At 34.9% G+C, this 22,214-nt stretch overlaps 1 protein-coding gene across 2 annotated transcripts; it reads left to right on the top strand.

The window, feature by feature from the left end:
* The first annotated feature begins 10,466 nt into the window (after nucleotides 1-10,466).
* Nucleotides 10,467-16,369, top strand: LOC129889005 (ankyrin repeat protein SKIP35). 2 transcript variants are annotated; one of them, XM_055964101.1, is made up of 4 exons: nucleotides 10,467-10,566; nucleotides 10,770-11,814; nucleotides 12,966-13,398; nucleotides 15,345-16,369. In XM_055964101.1, exons 2-4 carry the CDS (start codon nucleotides 11,147-11,149, stop codon nucleotides 16,152-16,154), a joined length of 1,911 nt encoding a protein of 636 aa, XP_055820076.1. In that variant the 5' UTR covers nucleotides 10,467-10,566; nucleotides 10,770-11,146; the 3' UTR covers nucleotides 16,155-16,369. The 2 variants fall into 2 exon arrangements, with proteins under 2 accessions (XP_055820076.1, XP_055820077.1); XM_055964102.1 differs by lacking the exon at nucleotides 10,467-10,566 and adding an exon at nucleotides 10,573-10,658.
* The last annotated feature ends 5,845 nt before the right edge of the window (nucleotides 16,370-22,214 follow it).

Genomic DNA, 22,214 nt, shown 5'->3' with positions numbered 1-22,214 from the left:
AATTTTATGAAGTTAAGAAGTTAAGGAGTCTTTAGGACTTTTGAAAAGTGAATTTGGATAGGTAGAAGTCTCGATATCAAACTTGGTGTGAAAGGGATATTTTAGAACATCAAGATTTGAGGTTAGATTGTAAAATGGGAGTTTAGGGGAGAATTTTTGAGTTTTTGTCTCCGTGAAAAATGCTATGGCGGTGGTAGTCCCTCTATGGCAGGGTTGTATAATGAGTTGATGGCTGCTATAGCGGGTCATTCGCGAATTTAATATAGAAAAGTCCCCAAATAATTTTTATTTCTGTAATCTCATTCTTGGGAGAGAGAGGCGACTTATGGCTTATTTTCTTTCATTTTCCACCAATTCTTATGATAAAGGTACGTTAATTACTCCCCTAACTTGTATTTTGATTTTTGAATCTAAGAATCTACCGTGATTATCTTAGGGAAAGTTTTTTTTACTTGAATTAATATTTAGAAAAGCCCTATTTAGATAGAGTAATCATGAAATTGGTCAAAGGTAAGGATTTGAGTATATTCTGGATATTTTAGGCCATTGTTCATTGATTATTGTGTTTTTATTTGTTTTAGATCAAAATAAGTCAAGGCACTTCAAAAAGGGAAAGATCATGTTTTGTACAACATTCAGGCTTGATTCAAGGTAGGTGATGATTGTGTATTTTCTGTTTATTTTATATGTGCTTGTTAATTACTTCATTAGACACCAAACCATTTTAGAAATAATTAATTAATCATAAAGACAAAGGAAATCGCGAAAATCGCGGAATTTCTGAGGTCACAGCTAGATTTCCCAACTCGCATCTCGGTCTCTCTCTTTCACCTCTTCTTCGCCGATGTCGCAACGGTTTGCTGGAGTATTGCAGCGGCACCACGAATATCTTAAAAATTAACTCTGTTAATTTGCCTGCTTTGCTTTAAGTAACGGTCATTTCGCTGGATTTTCTAGTCAGTTTACCGGTGCTTGATTTGGATTGATCAGCAGAAGTACTGATCGGTTTGTTATAGAGGTTTTTGCTCTTCTTCTATTTGTCATTTACTATTTAACTGAAAAAGAAAGTTCATTATAGATCTAGATCTAAATATCCAAATATCCATTTCCGGCGAAGCTCCAATTTTTCCGGCGAAGTTGTTTTTTTTTCCAGGTGTATAGATCTGGATTCCCGGTGACGAACAACCTCTGCAACTCATCTCCATACGCAGACATGAACAGTACTTCGATGGGAGCAGTATTTTCCGGCGGTAACTAGGTTCATTTCTACCGGAGTTGGTACCTCCGGTTCTTATATCTTTATATATCTAGTCTTTGTTCATATACTTGTCGTTACTTTTTGCCGACTTTAGACCCCCTAATAATTTATTAGTTCATACACATTTTCGTGGCTTTGGATAGTGATGGTAGACTAGGGTCATGTTCTCGCTCATGGACGGGGACGAGGGTAACGAGGGGTAAGTGGGTTAAAGGAGCGTCTAGACTGAGAATAGGTTCTTGGAACATTGGGACGTTAACGGGTAAATCCATAGAACTGGTTAAGATTCTAAAGAAGAGGAAGATTAATATAGCCTGTGTCCAGGAGACAAAATGGGTAGGCTCTAAAGCTAAGGAAGTAGACGGGTATAAGCTTTGATTTTCTGGTAAATCGAAGTATAGGAATGGGGTAGGCATTTTAATAGACAGTGATTTAAGGGATCAGGTGGTGGAGGTTAGGAGAGTCAATGATAGGATCATATCGATTAAAATGGTCATTGAAGGGATCACGTTGAACGTTGTTAGTGCCTATGCACCGCAAGCAAGCTTACGCGAGGAGGATAAGAGGCGCTTTTGGGAGGATTTGGATGAGTTAGTGGTAGGCATACCACCTATTGAGAAGCTTTTCATGGGAGGGGATTTCAATGGGCACATCGGGTCTATTCCAGGAGGGTATGCTGATGTACACGGGGGCTTTGGCTTCGGGGACAGAAATGGAGGAGGAATCTCACTTCTGGATTTCGCAAGAGCTTTTGGGTTAGTGATAGCCAACTCGAGTTTCCCAAAGAATGAGGACCACTTGGTAACCTTCCGTAGCTCAGTGGCTAAAACTCAGATAGATGTTTTACTCCTTAGAAGGATGATAAAGGTTTGTGCAAAGACTGTAAGGTCATCCCGATCGATAACCTTACAACCCGACATAAGCTCTTAGTGATGGATTTAGGAATTAAGACGATGAGGATGAGGAGGGCCGGGGAAGAACGACATAGGATCAGATGGGAGAGTTTGACAACCGTTAGGGCCCTAGAGATGGGAGAGAAATTGAAGGATATGAGAGTCTGGGATAGTAGTGGGGATGCGAACGGTATGTGGGATAGGACAGCTAGTTGTATTAGGGCTGTAGCAAGGGAAGTGTTAGTAGTCTCAATAGGCAGTCGTAGACGGCATCGAGGGGACTGGTGGTGGAATGAAGAAGTGCAAGGGAAAGTGGAAGCAAAAAAGCTGGCGTATGCTAAGTTGAGGGAGAGCAAGGATGAGGTGGAGAAGTGGACGAATGGGGAACTGTATAAGATAGCGAGGAAGGAGGCGAAGTCGGCGGTTGCAACGGCAAAAATGGCAGCTTTTGAACGTCTTTATGTTGAACTAGAAGAGAAAGGCGGGGACAGGAAGTTATTCAAGCTAGCCAGGGCCCGGGAGAGAAGGGCACGCGATGTGGATCAGGTGAAGTGCATTAAAGACGAGCACGGAAAAGTACTGATAGAGGAGACCCTTATCAAACAAAGATGGCAGTCTTACTTCCATAAACTTTTGAATGACAGTGAGGACACAGAAATTGTGTTGGGAGATTTGGAACATACAGGAAGGAGTCATGATATTGGGGGTTGTAGCAGTATTACGGTCGATGAGGTTAAAGGTGCTGTTCGTAGGATGCGCTGGGGAAGAGCGACCGAACCTGACGAGATCCCTGGAGAATTTTGGAAGAGTGTGGGCTCGGTAGGTTTGGAATGGCTGACTAGGTTATTTAATGTCATCTTTACGACTGCAATGATGCCCGTAGAATGGAGGTCGAGCATCATGATCCCTCTATACAAAAACAAGGGGGATAGCCAGAGTTGCGACAACTACAGAGGTATCAAGCTTCTAAGCCATACTATGAAAGTGTGGGAAAGAGTGGTAGAGATGAGGGTGAGGAGAGGCGTGTCTATTTCAGAGAACCAGTTCGGATTTATGCTGGGACGCTCAACTACGTAAGCCATCCATCTTATGAGGAGACTAATGGAGCAATATAGGGAGAGGAAGAGAGACTTGCATATGGTATTCATCGACTTAGAAAAGGCTTATGATAAAGTCCCTCGAGAGATACTATAGAGATGTTTGGAGGCTAAAGGTGTACCGGTAGCGTACATAAGGTTGATCAAGGACATGTACGAGGGTGCCAAAACCAGGGTAAGGACAGTAGGAGGGGACTCAGAACACTTCCCGGTGGTGATGGGGTTGCATCAAGGATCAGCCTTGAGTCCGTTTCTATTTGCCTTGGTGATGGATGTATTGACGCGACAAATTCAAGGTGAGGTGCCATGGTGTATGCTTTTTGCGGATGACATAGTCCTCATCGATGAGACTCGTAGCGGAGTTAACACTAAGTTGGAAGATTGGAGACGCACCTTGGAGTCTAAAGGGTTTAAGCTGAGTAGGACCAAGACAGAGTACCTAGAGTGCCAGTTCAGTGAGACACCTCAGGAGGTTGGCGCGGAAGTTAGGCTCGGGGACCAAGCCATCCAAAAGAAAAGTAGTTTTAAGTACCTTGGTTCTATAATGCAAGGCAACGGGGAGATCGACGAGGATGTTACACATCGTATTGGGGCAGGATGGAGGAAATGGAGGGTCGCCTCTGGTGTGTTGTATGACAAGAAGGTGCCACCACTACTTAAGGGCAAGTTCTATAAAATGGTGGTTAGACCAGCTATGTTATATGGGGCGGAGTGTGGGCCAATTAAGGTCTCCCACGTGCAAAAGATGAAAGTTGCCGAGATGAGAATATTGAGATAGATGTGTGGGCATACTAGGAGCGACAGGATTAGAAATGAGGCTATTCGAGACAAGGTAGGAGTGGCCTCGGTGGAAGACAAGATGCGGGAGATGCGACTGAGATAGTTTGGGCATGTGAAGAGGAGAGTCCCAGATGCACCAGTGCGGAGATGTGAGAGGTTGGCCATGGATGGTTTCAGAAGAGGTAGGGGTAGGCCGAAGAAATACTGGGGAGAGGTGATCAGACAGAACATGACGCATTTACGACTTACCGAGGACATGACCTTAGATAGGAGGGTGTGGAGGACACACATTAGGGTAGAAGGCTAGCACATAGTGGCATTTCTTTCCCCTTAGCCGTAGGCGTATTAATGCACTATGATTTCTTGTAATTTGATTTATGGTATTTATGTTACTATCTAATAATACCTACTGCTTTTTGTGCTTTGATTATTCCGTTATCTATTTGTCTACTTTTAATACTCTTGTCTGACCTTTTTTATGCTTCTAATGAGCCGAGGGTCTTTTGGAAATAGCCGTCCTACATTGGTAGGAGTCAGGTCTGTGTACACTTTACCCTCCCCAGACCCTATGATGTGGGATTGCACTGGGTTGTTGTTGTTGTTGTTAATTACTTCATTAGTATTACATGCATGATATATGATTAGAAAAAAGGAAGGAACATAGATTGAAATGATAATTGAGATCAAATTGCATGTAATGAATGTGTTACTTGGTTGTACAAACATGATTGCTATTCATTGTACTTGTGATTATGATATGTGATTTTATGTTGGATCAGGTACCACGTCGGACATTTGGATCGAGTACCATGCCGATATATTCAGATCGGGTACCACATCGATATACTAACTATGATTGGGATTGGGTACCACACAGAGAGCAGGATTCGAACCTACGTAGAAAAATTTCAACAGATTCACAGTCTACCACTTTTGACCACTCGGTCACTCTCCCCTTTGATACATTAACAGTGTATGTGGATTTCATGAGAGAACCAAATTAGTTGTTATATTATGATTGATCGTGATCATTGTGTGTAACAATTCAAATGTAAGGCCTGGGAGTCTAAATGTTACTATAATTGTGATATTATTGTGTATTATCTATTTTACTAAGTTGTGGTTTCTATTCATATTTCATTTATTGGAACTGACCGTGTGATCCTACCAGTACACTATATTTGTGTACTGATTTTGCACTTGCTCTATTTTTATTAAGTACAAGGCATATTCAGATGATTGTTGAACAACCTTACTTGTGAGACTTTCACTATTCGAATCTAAGGGTGAGCTGTTCAGGCTGCCGTGGATTCCTATTAATTTCTTTGTTCATCTCTTTGGACACAGACATTTTAGGCATAACTTATTATTTTTGGTTTGGGGTTGCATCCCCTTGTTTCTAGACTTTGTCAGAGTTTTAATACTAACTTTCAGGTTTTAGGAAGTTTAATTTCGCAATAATTGATTAGACTTGATTGAGTTTATGGGGACTTAATCCTTTATTTAATTGAAACTACCTTCAAATTTGTCTTATTGAATGACTTGGCTCTTAAAAATGGTGTTACTGGATTTAATTGAGTTAGTAACTGGTTCTCCCACCGGAGGGTTAGTGTGGATGTCACTCACGATGGATCAGGATCGTGACAAAAATTATGGATCTGGAGAAAGCCTAAATATGTTATGTTTTATAAAATCTTATTATATTTGATAATTAAAAAAACTATATATAGATTCTAATTTAGTTTATGGGGTGATATTTCCATGATTTAAATGAATAGTCTGATTAGTCTGAGAAATGAGTATCTATGCACTTTCAATATAAGGCCACAAAAATGGTAGGAAAACTTACATAGATATGCAATATTAAGAAAATATTTACCATCTATAATAATAATATTTATTTTTATTGGACATTTCTAATACATTTATAATACAGTTTTAATACATATTGCAGAGAATAATTTATAAAATACATATAATACAAATTTTATTCATGGATAATATATTTATCACATACTTTAATTCACTTATAATATATTGTGTTAATTTCTTACCAAAGAAACATAATATATTGTAAAACACTTATAATACACATATACTACATGCATAATTCACTTTTAATGCATAACATATTTATCATAGTATTGTTATAAATAATAATAAATAAAATATATCGCTAAAATCAGTAATTATTTATTAAAAAAGTATTAACTAAGTTTTTCAAAATGGTATCTACGGATAAGCCCATAGAATGCTTATAGGATTTGGGCTCATATTAAAATGGTCCAATTCTTACTTCAGTATTTTATTTTATTTATTAAAAAAGTATTAACTAAGTTTTTCAAAATGGTATCTACGGATAAGCCCATAGAATGCTTATAGGATTTGGGCTCATATTAAAATGGTCCAATTCTTACTTCAGTATTTTATTTTATATTTCAAATTGTTTTAATATATATTACTTGAATAGAGAATTTTTCAAAAAATATAATCTTTTTATCTTCATGCAATAGGAATAAAGTTGTGTACACATCATTCTTCTCAAACTTAATCTATAAAATTACACAAAATAAATTTTTGTTTTGTATTAAAATAATTTAATATTAAATGATTGTTTATTACTAGAAAGCCCTCACTTGTGTCATCAAAATCATGGCCTTTTCAAAAACGACAAGAGGACAAAACCGACATTTGAGCATAAAGAATAAAATAGTGATGGGAAGTCTTCATCACATCCACTTCCCCTAATGAAAAAAAATGTCATCAAATTATGAGTTGTGTGTTTAAGTTCTAGTGAAGCAACAAGTGTAGTCAACGTACATACCCTAAGCTCATTAAAATATTGTTTTAAGAAAAATATACTTGAAAAATACTACCATTCCATTAAAAATATTGTGCAAGTACCATTGATCTCAACTACTAATCCCTAGGAATATCATACTTAAATAAAATTATTAATTTCACTACTAAATAATTATAAATGCTGTGGGACCCACTCAAAATGGAGGTGATTACAATAATAATTAAGATCAAAATAAAAAAAGATAAATAATTTTCACTCCTTTTTCTATGTAGAATTCCAAGAATAACCCCCATCACAACAAAAAATTTATTTTGTCCCATTGTGTTGGTTAGATACACTTTTTACGACCATAATTACTCCACACTAAATTAACCTACTAGTAGTGGAAGTATAATTTTTTACCTATAGATTTTTGGTATTATTTGTTATTGCTTATACTTTAATTATGATTTTTTTTATTGTAAGTATTATTGTGTTACTATCTGTTATTTTTTGTCATTATTTGTTATTTTATTTATTTTTGTCACTTTTTTAATTGCTTTAGATGATTTTTTCTACAATCGAGAGTCTATCGAAAATAATTTTTCTATCTTAGAGGTAGAGATAAAATACATGTACATTCTATTTTTTTCATATCTCACTTTGTCAGATTATACTAGATATATTATTATTGTTATTGTTGTTTCTTTGAAAGTGAATGGGTACTTAAAATAATTGAAACTCACTAGATTTTTATTTAATTTGTATTTAACCTATTAATTTATCTTAGTTTGCATTTTGAAAAATACAATAATAATACACTCAGTATAGGCTCATAAGTGGAATTTAGAAAGAGTGGAGTGTACGCAAACCTTATCCCTATCTTTATTACGTAGAAATGTTATGTCCGATAAATTCTAGACTAGAGAAAATTATCTTTTAGAACATGGTTCAAAAGAAATGCAAGAATAAAAAGTTATGATAAAGATATTGAAAAAAGAAAAGTAATGACATCATAAATAATATCGATAACCAAAGTAAAAGAAATAATAATAGTAGTAAAATTGAAGAATACCGAGAAGAGAACATATAACTCTACCACATTTACGAAGAGAGATAACGCTTGATTACCTACTAACTGTAATATCCTAATTCTCAATCTGCATATTTTTCTATCTAAGGTCATGCCCTCAATGAGATAAAGATACATCATGTCCTCCTTTTTAATCATAAATTCCGAATTCTTCCTCGATCTACCTCCATCTCTTCTCAAACTATCACTGTTAATCTCACGCACCTCCTCACTAGGTATTTATGTTTCTCATCTTTACATATCCAAACCATCCCAATCTTACTTTCCGCTCGAAAAAATAATTTTTATTTTTATTTTAACAGAGTTTAAAAAAATGCTTACAACTCGTTACATTTTTATTCAATTCATATCTTTTGATCTATATTTTCAAATGTCAAGTTATGAATGAATTAGTCAGATTGATTATTGTAAAATAATACAAATAGCTTTCTTTTTGTATTAAAATTTATATTTATCTTGTAAATACACCTCCTTCTAAATGACTAAATCTTATGACAAGGAAGCTAAAACTAATTATTATTTTTCTTCTAAAAAGAATACATAAAAAGTAGGAGTGCGGTTTTTAAGAGAATATCTTTATAATGGCCCCCTTTTTACTTAGTTGTTCTTATTTACTGATATATTTTTCTTTTTAATTTGCTCAAAAAATTATATTTATATTTAAAATAGTTTAAATTTAAATTTTCTATGTTATTTTGAATAATATAATTTATAGCTGCTTAAATATATATTATTCTCTCTGACTTGTTTTAAATGTCACTTCAACTTTTTTCACATCTATTAAAAAGATAATACATATAAAATATAGTTTATTAAGTTATTTTTATTTAATAAAAGTAAATTAAGTTTTTTTTAAAATTGTGTATTCTCATGTAATATTATTAACATCATACTTGAAAATAATTATTAATTTTAACTTTGAATTTCTAAAATAAAAATTATTTTTGGGATAACTATTTTGAGCTAAAGTGACTATTTGTTTAGGATGAAGGGAGTACTTTATATAGGCCACAAGTTTCACAAATTTCTCCATTTTCTTGGGGTTAAATTTCGCACTCCTTCATTTCAAAATAAGTGAATTGTTGAAGTATTTTTTTATAGTTTAATTTAACCGTTCAATCTTCAAGAATAATTTTAAAATTTTCTTTAATTTTTTTTATTAATTAAATTTCTTATGTGATGAGTTCAAAAAACTTTAATTGCATCGTTAGTATTGGAAGTAGTTATCATGATCAGTATTTAGTCATTCTAAAGAGTAATTTAACAATAATTAAAAAGGGTAAAAATAAAAAATAATGTCTAATTAATGTCTTAATATTCCTTTCTTAAAGGGCGTGCAATATCCCAACAATTCACTTATTTTGAAATGAAGAGAGTACATTGTATGAAAATAATCTCTTATGATTACGTACCTAATGAATAAAAGAAAATGACATTTTCAGGTATAAAAATCTTATAAAAAAATATAAAATTAAAAATATTTTTTAAAACAAATTACAAAATTTAATCAACACGCATTATATAAATTGAGACGGAGATTATTTGACAAAAAGTGGACAATGGGGGTGGGGGGTTGTGTAATGATTGTAGTGGGAGGTGGGGGTGGAGGAAAGGGGCCCATGGAGAGGGCAACCTTTTGTGGTGTGTGTTATAGTAAGGAGAACTCTCACTTTCATGACTCATTCCACTCTTGTCTGTCCAATTTAATTTTTTGTAGTTTTCTCTTTTCCTTTTTCATCACAATCTTCAAGCATATTATTACAAACAATTATGACACCTCAAATTAAATATATATATATAAATAAATAAAAAGTATTTTTAAAAAAATATATATTCAAGGGAAATATTCGTGCTGTCCTCCATTAAATTATTCTTGTGAAAAGTAAAAATGACATTTCTTCCCTCTCTTATATACAAAAGATGTTTTTTTTTAATTAAAGATTTCTTGAATCTAAATTGAGATGAAAAGATTACATTCTTAGCTTATATGAAAGAGGCTCGAGCTAAAAGAGAAAAGAAAGATTATTTAATTTTTTTAATACCATATATTTGTTATTTTATATTATAATAACAGCAATAACATATTCACTAAAATTCATAAATAAGATCTCAGAAGGATCGAATGTATGCAATTATTACTAATAAAGATAGAAAGACTGATTTTGAAGGATTTTCGACTCGAGTACAACAAATCAAAGTAAGTATAAATGAAGAAAGAAACGTCACTGCAGAAAAAAATATAACAACTAATACAGAAACAATAATAAAATAGTGCAATAATCGAAATACTATAAACAATAGATGAAAACAGTCGACAGAAATTAAAAGCAAAACACTACAAAAATAAAGTTGATACTACAACAAATATCACCACGCCCAAACTTGTCGAAAAGCAAGACAACACTTCATAACCTACTAATTTTCTATCATAATCCATATGAAAACTGTCCTAGATAAATTGATTCCATATGTTTTTTTTTTCAAATCTTATTCCGTGGGGTATTATTATAAAGTTAGTAAGATTCTGTGAAGTAAAAAATAAAAAATAAAAATTCTGAAATAAACAAAATAAAAATTGATAAAAAGGCAAAATACTGGTAACCATCCAAGAACAAGAAGGGGCAAAGGGTTTTCTCACTTTCTCTCCCACTAATTATTATCAGGTTTTCCTCTCTTTTCTTTAATTCTTTTCTCCATTATTTGCACACCCATTTTCCCCTTCGCCTTTTTTTTTTCACCAACTCCCTTTTTCTGGGTAATCTGATGTTTTTATTTGTATTTTTCTTCTTGAAATCTGTATATTAAATTGATTTTTGCTTTTCTTGACACCCTTTTTGTAGCTGATGATAATCTGTTGTTCTTGTAGGTTTGGAGGTGGATTTGTTGTTTGTTGGATATTGATTGTTCATGGTAAAGGGGGTTTTAGGGTCACAGATGATGATGAGCTGATAAACTTAGGAATCTATACCTTTGGGTATGATTGATTTGGGGCTTCCTTGATCTGTTTTTGTTGTTGAAATGGATGTCAGGTCTCTTTTTTTTGTTTGATGGAGTTAGATCTTTCATTGGTTTAATTTTTGGGAGGAAAACCAATTTTGGGTATTGTTTAAAATTTGCTAAAGGAAGAGACTTTGCTTAAATTTTGGGATTTTGAGTGGGTTTGTAAGCCAATTTACCTTATGGATTTTGCTTGGAAGAATTGATTGTTTAGTTGTTTGGTGGGTTTTGGATTGATTGGTCAAAATGGAAGAAGACGGAATAGCTTTTGTTGCAGGAAGTGAAAACTTGGAAAGTGGGATCAAGATTAATGCAGAAGAGTCTCAGTGTTTTGAGATGGAAGTGGAATCTTGTGAGACTGGAACAACACTTGGTGTAAGCAATGAGAGTGTAGTTTATCCATCAGAGAATGGTGAAGGAAGTAATGGTAACGTTGTCTTTTCTAGAGAATCTCCGGTTGTACGTAAGGACTTTAGATCATCTGCTGTAGTAGGAGGGTGTAATTGTGGAGTTAATAAACTTAAAGCCAGAATGGCTAGTTCAGATGGTGAGATTGGAAAAAATGAGAAATCTGGGCATGAGAAGAAGCTTAATAGACAAGAGAGGATCGAGTTAGGGCGATTGTTTCAGGGTGCTGTGAGTTGCCATGATTGGGAGCTTGCTGAGAGTTTGATTCTACTGGCAGATCCCCAAACTTTAAATGATGCATTGTGCATTGCTTTAGATTCAGTATGGTTTTTAAGTACACAACAAGAGTTGTATGGGATAACAGGGTTGATTAAGAAGATCATTTCTAATGGTGCTTTTGATTTTACTCGGGCTGCCCTAAGGACTTCATTTCTTGCCTCTTGTGTTTCTGCTTGCCAAAGTCGAACCATGAGCCTCACAGATACTGTGACTGTAATGGCACAAAGGTCAGATATTTTGCCTTTTCCCTATACATCATTTGTGTGATTGAACTAGAACTTTTCTCATATAACTTGAATTTAGTCTTTGATGGTAGAAAAAGTACAAAGGATATTCAATTTGTTGTTCGATGTTTTTGCATCTCTTCTTGTTTTGTTGATCAACTAAATCAACTTCATTAAAATGGGCAAAGCCTGGTCACAAGAAGTATACCAAAAAAGTAGAAAACCTACAAAAACAGATGGTTTTCTACAAAAGCAACCCCAATCATCTATACAACAAGGAACCTCGTGGCTGCACCCAAAAAAAATGAGATAAGAGACTGCTCCTTAGCATTACAAAATTCATCTCCACACCCTCAAAAGCTCTCCTGTTTCGTTCTCTTCAAATGACCTACATCAGTGCTTGTGGAGCAACACTCCAAGACCTGCTTCTTCGACTTCTTCTTCCACACCTCCAGCTGAACATTAAACCTTTTACATCACCCTATAAATTTCCAAACTATGTCAGAAGCTTGGAACTTCTCACCATAACCTCGAAGCAACCATGTTGATGTTTCCACATCTCGGAAATATGCATATCTGTAATACAAATATTGCACATTGTGGCATGCTTGTTTGTAGTTTTAAGTTCTCCCAAAACCATGAATTTTGGATTTCCGGATACAATTCATTGGACGTCTTCCTTGGCATAGGTCTAAAAAGCTTTTCTTATAAATCTTATTTCTTTCTGGCATGTTTTACTGACCCTAAGAGTCATATTCATTCACTTGATGCCTGGAGGAGCATCTTACTAGCTACTCAGCCTCAAACAATCTGTGAAATTCATATTTTCCCAAATTCTTCATGCTGAAAATTTTACTTTCAGTCTTCTCGAGACATTGTAAGCTTTAAGAACATGCATTTACTTATTGGTAAGGTAAATAAAAGAATCTTGATATAATTTGCCTTTCTCTTGTTATAATTTCTTTGATGAGGTACTTGTTGAGGTTGTTATGATCTTCATGTTTTGGATCTCAATGGGTAATGATTTAAGAGTTGCAGTTTTAACTTTTCATATTGGTTTTTTCCTTTCCTTCCCTTTTTCGCATCATGTCAATTTTTATACCTTATGCTGGGTGCTTGTGTCACTCAATGTTTTTCACAACTACTATAAACAGATTGCATGAACGACTTCAAGAGTGCAATGGGGATGAAGTTTTGAAGGCAGAAGCTGGTGCTAAGGTCCAAAAGTTCACTGAATGGGCTCTAAAATGTATTGGTTTCCATTCCCGCTGCCAAGGGAGCAGGGATAGGGTTGGACACAATCCTGCTGTTGAAATACAGCTACAGTTATCGGCTTTCAAGACCTTCCTCGATCTAGCTGGGAACCATCTTACAGGAAAGGATTTCACAGAAGCATTTGATGCAGCTTGCTTCCCGCTTACACTCTTCTCTAGTTCATTTGATCCCGGTTGGGCATCAGGTATTTCAGCAACTGCAATCCAAGGATTGCTTGGCATGTTGGTGGAGGGCGGTGCAGACAATGTCAATCAATGCTTTCTTGAAGCATCTCGATTTGGGAGCACTGAGCTTGTCCGCATTCTCTTGCAGGTATGCAAGCGTTTACTGTTTATGCTTCTACTTTTGCCTTTAGAACGATGTAATGACAGCTTTTACTTACTTGTTTATCTCCAAGATCAGCTTCTCTTTTGTTCCTTCTTTATTCTGACAACGGTGGTAACCGAGCCAATTTGCACACACTTCTTCAGGTAGCTCTAGGTAACTCTATCCACCAAGGCAAATGAGAAGAAATCACCTAGTGTTTTATCCCCATTGGGTTGTATCCTATAGGCGTGCTAAAGCTCTGAATTAGGTATAAGCAGGGAGCTATGCTCTGGTTATGGGGTGTTTTTATTCATACACCAACATACTTAGGCATTGGCTGCACGCTTATACTCTCCCACCAGAAGAGGAAAGCATTAAACAAAACATGTAACAAGCAAAGATGCATACATATATTATATTTATGTGTGTTTTATGGATGATTATGTTAGTGGTTAGAAATAGGAAATGAGAAGCTTTGGTTTAAAAATCGTCGCTAAATCTTTGCATTAGAAACTTTAGGTTAGCCTACAAATTTCAGTGGCCATTTTAATTATCAATTAAGCAACATCATTTGTCCATATAGTGTTGTTTGATTATTAATACATAGTAAATTCGTTTATTTTTCTTTTAATTTGTACCTCATTAAAATGCTAGCTTTAATTGCCCTTTGAGCCTAAAATGCTAGTTTTTACATTTTCCACCTTTAGCAATGTTAGTTTTGTTGTGAATCTCATTAGATGGTGACAATTGGGTTTGTAAAAAAAATTATTTTCCCTACGTTTAAACAAAGAACAAAAGGGTTGGATGTAGTACCCCAATGGTGTTCAGTGGATTGACATAGGGGTCTAACTACAAATACAATGAAAACAACTATGCCTTAATCCTAAACAAGTTGGATTTATATGACCATACTTAATTCAAACTCATCTGTGCCACCCCTCTGTAGCCATTGAGATAAACTTCTCTCTCTCTCTTTATGAATTCAACAATGTCCTTCTAGAAGCCCAAACATTTAGGAATCACATCGTCTTTCTGCTTTCTCTGCTTCACATTCCACAAAGTGGTCATGCGTGTGTTTATGTGTGTAAGAGAGAATGTTCATTAGCAGAGTACGAAAGACAAAATGATGAGGAAATAACCAGGTTGTTAATATATCATCGCTAACCCTCAGATATTGTGTGGAAATTGAAGTTTTTTCTTATTGAATTATAACATGTAACTAATGTATAAACTGGCTAGTGACGTGAGGAAGCTTTTTGTATGCCAAAGTTCATTTAATTTAGCAAGTGAGAAGTTGGTGATATTGCCAACTTCAATATTGATGTTCAGTTACTGTGCATCCTATGTGTTTGTAAGCTATTCTAGATTTGGAGATTCTTAATTGCTTCTCTAGATTGGGACTTTGTGGTGATTTAGTTAAGTGATTGTGATTGGCATGAGAGAGAGAGAGAGAGAGAGAGAGAGAGTGAGGGAGAGGGGGCGAGAGGTTAAAATTCATTGAAGTTATAAATGTTTTGAGTTTTATCTTGCATTATTGATTGAGGTGTATTATGTTGTTTTATTTTCTTTGGCAACTGATAAACCGATGGGCTTTTATATTATCAAGAATACTCTGCTGTATTTTTTACTACTTCAGCTTACTTACGCTCCATGTTCCGATGAACCATAATTATTATGATGCTGGTAAACTTGTATTATAATAATCTGGACTGTTCTTGTTTTGCCGCAGTCTATTTGGGTTTGTATCTCATTCTGGTCAGTCTGGGTGTTACTGGTACTCCTAATGCTTCTTTTCACCATTTCTTTGTATGGTTGCTGGGGCTAGAATTTTGGAGCAAGTGTTTTACCTTGATATTTCTTGTTTTTTTGTTGATGTTTTCTCTTCTCTCAGCATATTTGGAGAATAGAGCTGTCTATCATGCTCATCTTTGCTTGGTTGTTTTCTCTTATAGATTGCTCAAAGGAATAGCTTGGATGTTGATGTCGACCTGGCTTTGGGATTTGCTTCCCATTATGGTAAAATTGGAACTATGGAATGTTTAGTGGAAGAAGGGAACGCAATGGCATTCTTGGGACCTTTGATGAGAGCTGCCGAAAGGGGCTCCATGCAGGTAGTTGACTGGTTTGTTAAAAGAGGTTGCAGAGACATGGAACTATGTCTGGCCCTCACCGCTGCTACTTCCAGTAGTCAGGTTGAAGTTGCTCGGTATCTCCTTCCTCACGTTCCTCAGCATGTTCTTGCTGCCCTAAGCATCGAGATTCTTAAGGCTGCTGGTGAAAGAAGTAGTGGGTCTCTCGATGGAGTAGCATTTCTCCTAAGTTCAGACTTCCTTGGTGATCCCGTTGCCACTTATGCTGTCGCGGACAGCATCGCTAAATCTGATGACGAGGCTGTGGCTCCCGCACTCAGGTCTTTCCTTCGAGAGCATTGGTCGGAAGCTGCTTTCTCAGACGGACTTAGGCAAGGACAAGAACACTACTGTAACCTCGTGCGTATTTTGAAATGGGGGGAATCTCCCGTGTGTTTGAGGGACGTTCCGGGGCCCTTGAGGATAGCAATAGCATACTTGCCACTGTATAGGGAATGTGTCAAGGCAAGGGGTTGTTTGTTATCACAAAGACATAGGGGCCAGCTTGTGGAAGCAGCAAAAAGGCTTGATGGTGTAGTGCTGGAAGAGATAAAAGATGGAAGAGAACTATTGGCTGTTTTGGAGCATCATCTTCCTCCATTTTTGCTTAATAATGCATCCAATGCTGCTTAGCTTTTGAAAATTTTCACATCTTGTCTCCACTCTCCCTGCACAAGTATAATAACACAATGGATGGTGCATTGAATGAGAGCAAGAAGTCCTAAGGTTGGTCAATTATCTTAATGAACCTGACCAGTAGATACCTTTGTTGGCTTAAGATAATTGTGTATGTTGAGTAACTCAAATGGGAATGCAATATTGGCTATTTTCATGGCGTTTCTACCTCACTTGTCTTCTTACGCGACCGAACATATAAACACATGTCGTGTCTTTCATATACGACTTTATCACCGATTATGAGTAATTAATACTCCTTGTGTCCTAATTTGTGTGATGTTTGATCGGGCACTGAGTTTAAGGAGAAAAAACATGTGTTTGATCTTATTGTGTGGTCGAAAATCTATCAAAAGCTTAAAGTTCAAATGTTGATTAATATAAATTGGGATGGATCGAAGGGTTATATGGTATCACTTTAATTGATCACTCAATCATGTTAAACTAATGTGGTTTTGTGTAATATTAGGTGTTGGTAAATGTTTTTTGTTTTACCTCTTTAGATTTGTTGAGGGTTTATCAGAAACAATCTCTCCTATTTTTTTAAAATTTTAATTGTGAAATTATTTTCAATATTATAATATTTAGTTACAAAAAAATAATAATCTATTTTTAGGAAATTAGCTATCTAGGTTTTATGAAAATTAAAAGAAGTTTAATCCCATCATAGCTTAGAGTATAATACCTTTATTTTCTCCTTTCTGCATTAGTAGGCATGTAATTTTTTTGGGATTTTAATTTTGTGTTTTTGTGTCTATTTTTCTTTTCTAATTTCAATGTTTATTTCCTTACGGTCTCACTCAAGTGCCTTTCAGCTTCTTTCCTGAATTAGAGCTACTAACACTACCTTGCAACATCAAGATTTAGTGCAAATCATGACATACATCAAACTATCAACTGCATAAATTTGTACTTTTTATGCTTAGTACTTAGAGTCCGTTTGAATTGACTTAAAATAGTAGCTTTTAAGTCAAAAATAAAAAGTCAAATTTAAATGACTTTTAAGTCAAGAAATAAAAAGTAGAGAGAGGCCTATTTTTGGCTTTTAACTTATTTTAAGTCGTTTTTAATTTATTTTATATCTGCAAACAATTTCAGAAGTTAAAAACTGACTTAAAAGTAGATTTGATCAACTTTTAAGCCAATTCAAACGGGCTCCTAGTAGTATGTTAGTTCTACTTTTTTTTCTCTCTTCATTTATATTGTAAAATTCTATTTCCTTGATAGAAACAATTATTTTAGTCTTGTCTATACCTCTGTTCTACTTATTTATGCCAATCTTTTTGTACTTTTTAATTTTATATTTAATTTATAGGAGAACTTATTTTTCGACCTGATGAAGCACGGAAAAATACATTAGTCCATATATAATATGTGTACAAATATGTGTAATGACTAGAAAAAGTAACTGTATGATTCGACTATTTGCGCAAAGATCCTAAATTTTAAACCTAAGTTCCAAAAGAGTTATCAACTTTGGATTGTCTAATGACGATACCAGATAATAAGATTCATATGCTAATCTAAGGGATATTGACAAACAACAGTAAAATTAAGATCGAAGAATAAGTTAGTAGGAGAGTAATAATAACAATACTGATAAGATAAATTAGACAACATTGGCCATATATTACCTCTCTACCCTAATTTGTCCTTCATATCTTTCTATGTAGGGTCATGTTCTTCATAAGTTGCAAATGTATCATGTTCTATAAAATTACCTTTTTCCAATAATTTTTTTGACCTACCTCTACCTCTTTTCATAGCCAATCTTTCACATCTCCTTACTGTGATATTTGTGCATCTTCTTTTCATATGTCCATATCTCAGTCTTGTTTTCCTCATCTTGTCTACCATGAAATTCAATCCCACCTTATTTTGGATATCCTCGTCCCCAATTTCATTTCTCCTACTATGTTCACACATCCATCTCAACATTCTCATTTCCGCTACTTACATCTTCTAGACATGCGAGTTCTTAACCAACCAACACCATGCAACACCATTAAACATAACTAGTCATTTAAGTTAAAATATAATAGTGTTAATCTATTCAATCAGCTTAGAGCCAAAGAACTACACATCCAAATAGCATTAGATTCTTCTGAGGTAATCAAAATATTAAATAAAAGTCATATAATTTATGATTCTTTAATCTCTGAATGCAGGTCATTGATCCCATTAAAAAATTTATAGTCAGGCAAACAGGCACACTCTCAAGGTGCAATCAAATTGCTTACTTAATAGCGAAGGAAGTGGCCAAGGGGAAACATTTGATACACTGAAAATTTTGATAGTTACTCTGAGGCGAAAGGCATAAATTTATTCTCAAATTTGTTACGAAAAATCAGTTTACACGCTTAAATTATTGTGACAATTTATTACACATCTAAATTACTTAAAAGTGAATTTATTTCAACCCTCAAAATTGACATAGAAATAAAATTAAATACAAAATAAATAAGATGTGTTTAAATCAAAATAAAGTCAAATTTTTTTTCCACCCCATCCTTCTCCTTCACGCCACCCTGCCTTTCTTCTCCTCTATTTTTTCTTATCACTAAAACTCTTTTTGCTATAACTAATGAAAAAAAACAATTTTTTTCATGATAAATTTTCAAGAGAAAACAGAAAACAAGACTAAGGGGTAGAAATCCACTGCAAAGATCGACGAGTTGTTCAATTTATTAGGTTCATTGCTCGAATTTTTTTTCCAGCGAAACATCTAAAATTGGTCAATTCTTACTACTCTCACATCAAATTCATTAAGTTGAGTAGTGATTTTTTAATTTAGTTTTGTCTTTTTGTTGATTGTGAGCATATGAAAAATGAAAATTCTCAAATTTTTATTTTTCTGTGTAAAAAGTTTTTGGATTTTGCACAAAATCTATTTTTTTTAGTGTATATTCATAGATCATTTATGGCAGCAGGCTTGATGGTGATTTTGATGAGGATGCTAAAATTTATGGTTATGATTGATATGAATTTTAATAGTGGTGATGTGATTCCAATGGTGAATTTAGTCAAATTTATTATTGTTATTATCAATTTTTTATCATGGAAGTGGTTGTGGAAGATTCCGGTGGTGAATTTGACTGTGGGTGGTGAAATCTATGGTAGTGGAGAAGTCAATTTGATGATTATGGCAACAATGGTGGCGGTTTAATAGTGAGTTTGATGCGATATAGGGAAAAAGAAATAATTAAGTGACATGTTTTTTTTTTGAAATTTGACATAATTATTGATGTGGCATTTGTTTGGGGGAGAGAACACCACAACTAAAGTTTGATATGATAATAATAAAAAAAAGGGCAGCCCGGTGCACTAAAACTTCCGCTATGTGCAGGATCCGGGGAAGGGCCCGACCACAAGGGTCTATTGTACGCATCCTTACCTTGCATTTCTGCCAGAGACTGTTTCCAGGCTTGAACCTGTGACATCCTGGTCACATGGCAACAACTTTACCAGTTACTCCAAGGCTCCCATAGTCAAAGTTTGATATAATAATAAATAATGAAAATAAATTGGACATGAGAATTTTATGTGGAAACCCCTCAAACAGATAAAGGAGAAAAATCACAGGGTAGAAGAATCTTACTATAATAATATGAGAGTACACTGCTCTCAAATACAAGGAGAAAACAACAATTAACACTTTTCTCTTGTAAAAGGAACAACTACTAAAGAGGTCACTTAAGACTACAATATTTATCTTGGTGTATAACTCTCTTTGTATATTTTACTCTCTCTTTTTCTGAATGAATTAAATGAGGGAAAAAGGCTCTCTATTTATAGAAAACAAAAACGCGTAAAAAAAATTTACACGTTAATTTTTTATCAAAGTTTTCTGTCAAAAGAGGCAACAACTTTTCCAAAAGTTGCTGCCAACTTTTTTCTAGATGGTGCCTCCTCTTTTGTCTTTCGACTTTCTTGCATTCTCCCACTTGAAGATTTAATTTATAATTAATTAAGTCTTCACACCATCCTTTCTACCTAATTATTGCAATGTTACATTTCTGCTAGGCCAACATAAGATCGACACCATATAAACTTATTACTATTGATCGGCTTCGTAAACATATCTGCTAGGTTGTCATTAGTGTGAATTTTCTGAATATCCACATTGCCTTCTTCCACCTTCTCACAAACAAAGTGATACTGAACTCGTATGTGCTTTGTCCTTGAATGAAATGCCGGATTCTTTGCAAGATGTAAAGCTCTCTGACTGTCACAAAACAAAGCAACCTTCTCTTGTTTGTGCCCGAGCTCCTCCAATAACATCTGCATCCATATTGCCTCTTTGCTAGCGTGTGTAGCTGCTACATATTCTTCTTCCGTCATAGATGTACCCACGATAGATTGTAATTTTGAAACCCAACTTACAGCTCCTCCAGCAAGAGTAAACACATAAGCTGTAGTGGACTTGCTTTTATCAATATCACCTTTATAATCTGAATCAATATAACCTTTAATAATGAAGTCTGATCCTCCATAACACATTGCAATATCTGAGGTATCCTTGATATATCTCAGGATCCTTTTAACAGTATTCCAATGCACTTTACCAGCATTAGCCATGTATTGACTAACCACTCCCACTGCTTGTGCAATGTCAGATCTTGTACATACCATGGCGAACATTAAACTTTCCACTGCTGATGCATATGGTACTCGAGACATCTCCATCCTCTTTTCGTCATTGCTAGGACTCATACTTGAGGATAACTTGAAATTAATAGGAAGTGGGGTAGAAATTGACTTACAATCTTGCATCTTGAAGCGATGCAAGATTTTTTTCAAGTAGTTCTTTTGAGAAAGCCAAATCTTTCTATTATTTCTGTCTCGGTGAATTTGCATCCCTAGAATCGTGTTTGTTGGTCCCAAGTTCTTCATTTCAAATTCCCTAGCCAACTGTGCCTTTAAATTTGTGAGACGATCTTTGTTGGGGTCTGCTACCAACATGTCATCAACATATAATAGTAAAATAATAAAATCGCCATCACCAAATCTCTTATAATAAACACAAGGATCTGAACTACGTCTGTTGTATCCAAAACTTATAATGAAGGAATCAAATCTCTTATACCAACATCTCGGCGCCTACTTGAGACTATATAGATATTTGTTCAACCTGCAAACCAAGTTCTCTTTTTTATGTTCTTCAAAACCTTTTGGTTGGAGCATGTAAATTTCTTTTTCAAGTTCTCCATGAAGAAATGCAGCTTTGACATCTAACTGCTCCAAGTACAAGTCAAATGTAGCACACATCGTCAGGATCACTAGAATTGTTGTGAATCGAACCACTAGAGAAAATATCTCATTAAAGTCTATACCTTCTTTTTGAGCGAATCCTTTCACCACCATTCTTGCCCGATACTTTTCCACTTGATCATTACCATTGGGTTTGATCTTGTAGACCCATTTGTTTCTAATGGCCTTCCTTTCTTGTGGTAATTGAACAAGATCTCATATTTTATTTTTATGAAGAGCTTCAATTTCTTTTTGCATTGTTACCATCGAAAGAGATGATTCTTGACCTTTCATATCCTCGTGAAAAGTTGAAGGCTCTCCATCTTCTATTAATAGACAGTATGCAACATTGCTCTCCATAGAATAATCTGAGTGTCAAGCTGGTTCTCTTCTCTCCCTAGTTGACCGTCGAACTTGTGGAGTTTCAATTTTAGCTTTCTCTTGTTCTTTGTTCTCTGATGCTGCTTTAGAAGAAACTGAAACTTCTTTTATTTATTCAACTTCAACTGTAGTAGTCTCTGATTTTTTTTTGAAGTGCTACCTTCTTTTGCTTGTATCTTATTTTCAACAAATACAACATTCCTGCTGATTACCACCTTGCGGGCAGTGGAATCCCACAAGCGATACCCCTTGACTATCAGCATACCCTAAGAAAATGCATTCCCTAGATTTTGAATTCAACTTTGATTTTTCTTGGGTGTTGTACATAACATAAGTAGGACTTTCAAATATATGTAAGAGAGAATAATTAGCTGGTTTTCTTGTCCA

The sequence above is a fragment of the Solanum dulcamara genome, chromosome 5 (genome assembly GCF_947179165.1).
Source record: "Solanum dulcamara chromosome 5, daSolDulc1.2, whole genome shotgun sequence".
NCBI classification, from domain to species: domain Eukaryota; kingdom Viridiplantae; phylum Streptophyta; class Magnoliopsida; order Solanales; family Solanaceae; genus Solanum; species Solanum dulcamara.
This window is presented reverse-complemented; position numbering and strand designations above follow the sequence as displayed.